An 8,726-nucleotide genomic window follows, 5' to 3' on the forward strand; every position below is an offset into this window, starting at 1 on the left:
AAAGAAAAATAAATATGAAGAATGAGAAAAAAAGAAAAATTAGACGATAAAACAGAAGAAGAAGAAGAAGAAGAAGAAGAAGAAGAAGAAGAAGAAGAAGAAGAAGAAGAAGAGGACATGAAAAGAGTAAGAACATAAAGTTGGGAAGGAGGAGGACAAAAGAATAACAATAAGAAAAAAGAAAAGGAAAATTAGAAGGCAAGTCTATAACTATAGATAATGTAGTTAGACATATACAGAAAGACATAGTGATATATATGCATATACAAATATAAACTGTATAAACTAGATAACACACTGACGTACTCACATACACACATTAAAAACACACACATTCTCACATAAAAATATAGAGACAGTTAGAAAAGGCGATAGAAACAATAAAAGGAATGGAAAAACATTAACTCTTTAGAAATAGGTCAAAGAAAGATAAACAAGACTGATCTAACTCACAAATACTCTAATTTGGTAAGAATTTGGAAGGATCCTTCGTCAATATTTTCGATATTGTTATATTTCAGATCTCTGTAACATATAAATGAATTGATAACTAATGGTATAGAACAAATTTGCGGTGGTAAAATATTAAATATTATGGCTAAGCAATTACATGAAATAGAGAAGTAGCAGAAGCCACTACTGCTCGTGTTGATGGTAATGATGACGACAATAACAATGATGATGGTTTTGATGTTGATGATGATAATGATGAAGAGGATGAGGAGGAGGAGGAGGAGGAAGAAGAGGAGGGCGATTATGATGAAGATATTTAAGATGATGATTATAGTGGTGGAGATGATGAAGATAATGATGAACGATTATATCAATGTATATGATGATTCAGATGATAATAATGATAATAAAGAAGGTAATGGAGACGAAAAGAGTACTAATGTTGATGATGGTGATGATTATATTAATGGTGATGGCAATGTTAACGATGAAGGTGATGGAGATAATAACGGCACAGGCGGTGATTATGAGGATGTTCATGATGTGGTGGTGGTTATCATGATGGTGATGATGATGGTGCTGCTGCTACTGATGATGATGATGATGATGATGATGATGATGATGATGGTGATGATGATGATGATGATGATAGCTGCATGAGGAATAAAATAGGAAGAACAACAAGCAGAAGAAAGAGAAGCGAAACAAGAAAGTGAAAGGAAACAGAGAAGCAAAAGAAACAGTAAAAGTAGAAGATAAATAACAAGTATATGAAGAGGAGGTATAATTAATTTAAGATGAAGAATACGAAGGCTACAACGACAACAAAGAAGAAGAAGAAGAAGAAGGAGGAGGAGGAGGAGGAGGAGGAGAAGAAGAAGAAGAAGAAGAAGAAGAAGAAGAAGAAGAAGAAGAAGAAGAAGAAGTGGAGGAATAAATAGATCAAGTAAAAATATATGAAGTTGAAGAGAAAAACAAATATAACTGAAGAAAAAGTGCACAAAGAAGAATTAGGTTGACATGCAAAGCCCTAAACGTCGACTTTTTGTGACCACCATCAGGAAACTACCTCAAATTCTCACATATTATTTATAAATAAAATAAAAGTTATCCCTCAAACTCAACAAGCATAAGAGTTGCACATTTTATAGAAAATTGAGAAAATGTGGGAAAAATAAGTAACTTTCCAGAATAATCATAAACCAACCACCATGGTCGTTTAATTTGCATTTTGGAAGATGATTCCTATGTCGGCCAATCATATGCCTCGTTGCATTCACCGCTCACAGCACAAGATGGAGGTGTGCATGTCATCTTCGTTGTCTTCTGATGCGGATGATTCTAAGGGGAAATCTTCGGCATTTTGTTGCATGCATGTGATTAAGACTCACGGAAGAGTTCTCCCATTTCCAGAGAAAAGTTTCAATAAGTTCAAGGAGTGTGCTACATTGTGGAAAGAATTCAAAAATTGTCCGGAAAGTGTCATTGCGGATAAAGCAGAACGGCTTGCTGAATTCAACGATGTGTGCAAAACAAACATGGAACTGGAAGGCATATGCATATAGCATATGCATATAGCATATGCATATAGCATATGCATATAGCATATGCATATAGCATATGCATATAGCATATGCATATAGCATATGCATATAGCATATGCATATAGCATATGCCTATAGTACCGAGATCGGCAATAGAAAGTGGGTCAACCAAATTCAGTCGTACAATTGGTCAGTACTAATCCTTGATAATGTTTTATTTATTCCGAGATTTCTTTTAAGACTTAGAGCTCTACCTATTTAGCTAAAGATGAAAATGAGCGGAAATAATACAAATACTATACTGTCACTAGGTCTATGTAGATCCAAGACAGGATCAGGGCCTGGCTGGCATGACATGGCTAAACTGGGTTTTTTTCTGATTTCTCACAATAGTCTAGACCTCTAGATGCATCTACATTATTCTACAAGTTATATATTAGTTGCTCACTCCAAGTGTAATTTTAGACCTTCTTTAGCAAATTAAGTTCACCAAAATGAGTGAGCCATCAAGATAATGTAATTTGAAATGTACAGTAGCTAAGTTTCTAGATCTACTAAAATGATTCATTAGTCATGGCATGGTTGAGGTGGCCTCAAGGTGAACAAAGTTAAAGCTAGACTCTGACATCATTCTTGACTGATTACCTATCAAGTATCCTTCATGTCATAATGAGGGGGAGGGGCATGTGGGCAAAATCTTAAATACTGAAAGGCCACATAGGCCCAGCCCTATGGCTATGTACATGTTATAGTCTTGTACGTATATGATATATGTCTTGAACGTACATGTTATTTCAAAGTTTAAGTGATCTTTTTGCATTTCATTGGTGTATATATGTAGTAAAATTTTCAATTTTTCATGCATACAGGTTTCCAGCTGATGGTGGTAGTAGCACAGTTACTGTTAAATAATTAATTTCTTTCTTTCTTCTGCTTAGAAAATGACAGGGTAGGGCAGGGTACCATGTAGACTGCTACCGGCATTTCTGTAGCATGACTATCATCAGGCGAGCACAAGACAAGGTAAAGAAAGCACAGATTTCAACAGGTTTGTTATGTGTAAGCCATCTTTGTATATTATACAGATGCTGCCATTTAATTTGGTGACTTTTAATAGTTTTGATACATTAAATCTTGCCATATTTTTATGATATTTTTTTTAATGATGGTAATACGAACATTGCAGCTTGGACAGCTATGACAGTTGTTTAACAAAGTAATTGTAACTAGTGTTCATGTAGTGCAGTTTGTGCTAGTTAACAATGGGGGAAGAATTCTTTGGATACTGATTAAGGAGAATAACAAGATTGGAGCGGTCCTCAATTAGGATACAATCATTCCAGAATCAATTACACTATTCAAGGTATTTGCTGGGAAATGTCAAATGTTTCTCACTTGTCATACAATTGCTATCAGAAATCACTGTCACAATAGAATTTAACATGTAGCTTTGTGTCACCTCAATTTCTATCATGGTTATACATTAATTCAAAACTGATAAACAGATGTGCATGCTTGTTTCTCTTCAAGCAAGCAAAGTCAAAACAAATCCTTCAAGCCTTGATGTACACTCTGGTGCATATATACATTGGTATTTGTGAGGATTTTTGACAGGTGCCAATCATGTCACTGTCCTTTAAAGGGTATAACTTATATAGTATACATTAAATAACATTCTGTGATTCTGCTTTATATTGAGGCAAAGATTTGTACTTTTTTCTATCTTTGCAGAACTTGAAGATTTAGCAGCTAAAAACTTGCAGGAGGCATCAGTGTCACAAGAGGAGACAGAGCCAAAGTGTCTTCTATGGTCAGATATCAGCAGCACTTCCTGTCCAGACAGACCGCATGTCCTACCCATTGAATGCATAATTTGTAAGACCACTAAGTATGTAAGAGAAAGCTATTCTAGAAAAAGAAAAAATGAAAGGCTTATCAGATGTGAAACATAGGGGTGCAACTTCTAAAGACAGCTGAAATCTGTAATGAGCATTTGCTCCTTGATATCAGAGGGAAAGATCTTGTAGCACTTGGAGCTAGGTATCATCATTCATGTAGAGTTGTGAGACCCAAGAAGAGGATGATGAAGGTTGGAAGCAGTATGAGGCTGCATTTGTTACATTCTGCAAAAGTATAATAGAAAGGAGGATAATACAGGGGCAGGAAATCCTTTACCTGACTAAGCTCTTGAAGCTTTTCATTAAGAAAGTGAAAGATGTAGAAGAATTTGAAGCAGCCAGCTACAAAAGCTCCAACCTTAAGGGGAGACTGGAGCAGTCCTATCCAGCCCTGTGTTTCATCAGACCATCCCAGAAGTATGAAAGCGAAATTGTATTCATAGAAAACGTTGGTGTGGAGGATGTCATTCAATCAGCTGTAACTGAAATCTCCAGTGAGAAGAATCCTAGTCAAAGTGATGCGAATGTACATGCTACAAACGAAGTTCATACAGAAGAGCATACTTTAAGAACTTTATATGCTGCAGCACAAATCATTAAGTATTGCCTGAATGATGTAAACATGAAGACAACATGGCCTACAACATCTGATGACCTTATTCCTTCAGAGCTTTTCAATTTTCTTGCCTGAATGTTACAGGCCAATGAAGATCTTAAAGAGAAAGTCACAATTTCTGCTGATGAAGAACGGAAAGTTCTGTCCATAGCACAGGACATTGTGTACCTGAAAACTAAAGGTAGATGTGTTTTACCAAAGCATAATATACTGGGAATGTCTGTGAAGCGTCTAACAGGGTCAGCAAAACTAATTGGCATCTTGAATGGGCTTGGCCACAGTGCGTCAACATCCATTGTACTTGCACATGATACTTCTCTTGCTAAGCATCAGCTTACCTTGGGTAATCGGATACTTCCTCCTGGAGTTCAGCACATCTTCACCACTCTCATTTACAACGATAATGACTTTGGCAAGGATACTGTCTGCAAGAAGGGTACCACACATAATACCAATGGCATCATTATTCAGTACCTCACTAGCCAAGCAGAGCATAAGCCTCCCAAGATCGCTATTCCAAAGGAAAATAGCATTTGAAATTCCTCCAGTGGAGCTCAAAACGTACTATGGACGTACTATGGACGTACTATGGATGCAAGAAGATTGTACCTCAACAATTCAGCAAATTCAGCCTTAAGTGTAACGAACACCAAGATGCACAAATAAGTGCACGGGATATTGATGTTGCATGCAGCCTGCTGAAGACAGTGGAGATTGATGAGAAATTACTCCCAGGATGGACAGGAATGAATGTAATACTGAGTAAACCTATTCCAAAGCAGTCTACAGTCCACTACTTGCCAATCATCGATACCAGTCCTACAGAATTCGACACTGTGAACACAATCCTTGCAAATGCCATGTCAACAGCTGATACACTCCAGCAAGAAACAGTTGTAGTTTTGACCAGACCATTTATTCAAAAGCTCAGCAGATACAATGGGTTAATGAACTTTATTGAAAGAGGATTGTCATTCACTTGGGTGCATTTCACACCATCCTATCTATGTTTGCATGTCTTGGGAAACGGTTTGAAGATGCAGGTTTTGAGAACATCATGATAGAGTCAAACATCATAGTACAAGGTTCAATTAACAGTGTTCTCAGTGGACACCACTACAATCACAGCATAAGTGCATTGTGGAAGCAATGGGCTCCCTCCCAGATGTGGACTACACATTGACATATGAAACCCTTGCTAAGCTTCATGCTGATTTTCCCTCTTCCTCTTTCAGTTTGTAAAGGGAAAAGAATTTCAGGCTGTGGCACATCTTCCTGTCATTCTTTTGTGGAACAACATTCAGCCAAAGAGCCAACGTATACTCTGATCAAGCTACACTGAGATGGTTGATGTCATCCTCTTATTTCTATGCGCTACAAGGCAAGGAGACTCGAAATTACACCTTTCTTGTATTCTCAGTTTCCTACCTTGGGTCTTCGCCAATTATGCCAGATATCTTCTAGTTTATTGGCATGAGATGAGTCAACTACCTGACAGTCATCCACACATTCATTTAAGGGAAGTTTGCTGTCCACCGCCAGACAGACCACAGATTCTGCGGAGTTGCTTGTGATCAGACAATAGAGCAGACATGCAACAGGGACACGAAAACAAAAGGTGGCATGATTGGATTGACAAGGAACAAAGGTGCAGTTGCCCATTGGATTTTTCCCAACATGAGTGAAGTGCTACCAGCAAACATTGTGATGAGAGAGCTGGAAGATGGCAAATCCACACAAAAAAAGATCTTAATGTGGCCAACATGGAAAAATATGAAGAGGATATCTGTAGAGTTGTTGAATCAGTAGAGGCCATGATCAATCCCTTCCCAGAAAATACCGACAGATTCGTGCACATTGCATCAGGAATGATAACTTCCTCCAACTCTGTGATGACTATATTTCTGCATATGCAAATGGAGATAATGCTTCCGAGGCATTTTGTGAAGAACATTTACAAGGAGATGGAGACTTGTTCAAGGTCCTCAAAAAGCACAGCTTCAATGACCAAAGTAAAAGGGAAAGAAATTACAATAAAAGATGATCACAATTTGTTTCAGCATTTGGCTGTTATTGCTGGAGTAAGGAAACTTCATCTCCAAAACATGATGATGTATAATCATAGCCCTTTCCCACTCACCTTTGCCACAGTTGATGGTTCTTTGACCAAGACTACAAAAGCAACTCTTCTTCATTCTATTGAGTTCAGTGTAGAGCCTACTCCAGTTGTGGAAAGTATTCCATTGGGTAGTGTGTAGATTGTAGATGGAATGGCAATGCTCCAATAACCCAAAAGGTTGTGCCAGGTCCATTCAGTGAACTTTCAGAATATGTAGTCAAACAGCTTATTCACTGTGCACACACTGTCCACAGCAATACTGTTCACTTTGCGGGAGACACCTACCGAACAGTGAGCATTAAGGCAGCAAAGCGAGGAAGACGAACTGCAAGTGGAAGCCAACTCACTAAGATCTATGGTCCAGAGCAAAAAGTGCCCAGTCAATGGAAAAAGATTTTGTCATGCAGTCAAAACAAAGGAGCCTTAATTCAGCCATTCATCAAAATGTGGCAAGAATACCCAATCTTGCTTTGTGATGTCAAAGTTGTCATTGCTCATGATGAAGAGTGTCATTTGCTGCAGAATGGAGATGGTAAAGTCAAGATACAAGTTGTGAAGGAACTTGAAATGCAACCATGAAGAAACGGACACCAGGCTGTTCTCGCATTGTCAATATGCTGCTGCATCTCTCTCTTCGGCTTCGAGCAGTACACCAGCAATCATTATAAAGAGTCCAGACACTTATGTCTTCGTTATTGGCAGAGCAAAGGCTCATCAAATTCAGGGCTAGCTATTCTTTCACACTGGTAGAGGCAACAACAAGCGTGCACTTAATCTAACAGCTATACAAAATCATCTCAGAGACAGTCTTGCAGATGTCCTTATCAGCCTTCATTGTTTTACACGCTATAACTCAACAAGCTGTTTCTTTGGCCGGTCTAAGAAGAAAACTTTGAAGCTCATGACTGAATTTGTTGATTTTCAAGCAGCCTTTCAACAATTTGGTGAAACATTCTCTGTAGAAGATGGTCTGGTACACACAGTAGAGAAATTTGTTTGTAGACTGTATGATCAAGATTGTTCGAGTGTCAATACAGCGCCGTATAACAAGTTCTTGATGAGCACTAAAGCAGAGATGCACATGCCTCCCACACATGATACCATGGTGAAATACCTGATGAGAACAAACTACCAAGCAGGAGTACATACAGATGTTTTGAACAGTTTCCCAGTATCCCCAGCCCACACAACCATGGATGGAAGGTAACAGAGGTATTGTGGGGTGATCTTCCACCTGCATCAAGTGCTCTGCTTGAACTTACTTATTGAAGTTGCAAGATGAATAGCTGTGAGGAACCCAAAGGTGAAGGAAAGGTTCAGTGCTCGTGTCAACAGCACAAAGTAATCTGCACAGATCTGTGTAGATGCATTCATTGCCAAATTTTAGCTCAAACAGGAAATGAAGTAGAAGGTGATGAAGATGATACAGACAAGGAGGAAGAAGACTAGAGGTGTGAGAGCTCACCTCAAATGAGAATGTTGACTTGGATTATCTGTAAATTTCAATTTTACTTGTTTGCATATTCATGCATCAAATTAAACTGTAATTTATTACAAGCATAGTTTGTCACTTCTCCAGTGAGTTACAGAAGTGGTACTGGATTCCCATATTTAAACCAACAATATTATTTTACAGACATTTACCTCTATGGTAAAGTTTTCATCCTGCATTAACTGAAAATGTATATGATGTTAGACACAGCTTTGAAATGATGGTCAGATGTAGGTATGAAGTGCATTTATCATGCTGTACATGGTCAATGCAACATGGTCATATAACAAACTGCTTGGGCTCTTTGAATTTATTTGGTTCAGTTTATGCAATCATTAATACGCTACCAACATAAAGTGTTATTAATGAAGACAAGCTGAAAATGGATATCAGTAACGGTTTTATGTCACATATCTCAAATGTCCAACTTACTTATAGTAAAGTTGACTGGTATCAATATTACATGTGTGGATATTTCTAATCATTCCTCAAAATTTTCTGTTTGGAATGAAGAGATGTGGAGTGAGAGAGAGTGAGGGTGTCTGTGTGTGCATGTATGCATGTGTGTGTGTGTGTGTGTGTGTGTGTGTGTGTGTGTGTGTGT

General features: G+C 38.0%; 1 protein-coding gene across 1 annotated transcript in view; it reads right to left on the reverse strand.

The window, feature by feature from the left end:
• The window catches only part of LOC106881065 (leucine-rich repeat-containing protein 70-like), a 52,496-nt gene that overhangs the window by 5,784 nt on the left and 37,986 nt on the right, over positions 1-8,726 (reverse strand). The window contains exon 10 of the mRNA XM_014931277.2: positions 454-525. Coding sequence (XP_014786763.2) covers positions 454-525 — 72 coding nt within the window. The remainder of the gene's footprint in view (positions 1-453; positions 526-8,726) is intronic.

Source organism: Octopus bimaculoides, unplaced genomic scaffold (assembly GCF_001194135.2).
Source record: "Octopus bimaculoides isolate UCB-OBI-ISO-001 unplaced genomic scaffold, ASM119413v2 Scaffold_145795, whole genome shotgun sequence".
Classification (NCBI taxonomy): domain Eukaryota; kingdom Metazoa; phylum Mollusca; class Cephalopoda; order Octopoda; family Octopodidae; genus Octopus; species Octopus bimaculoides.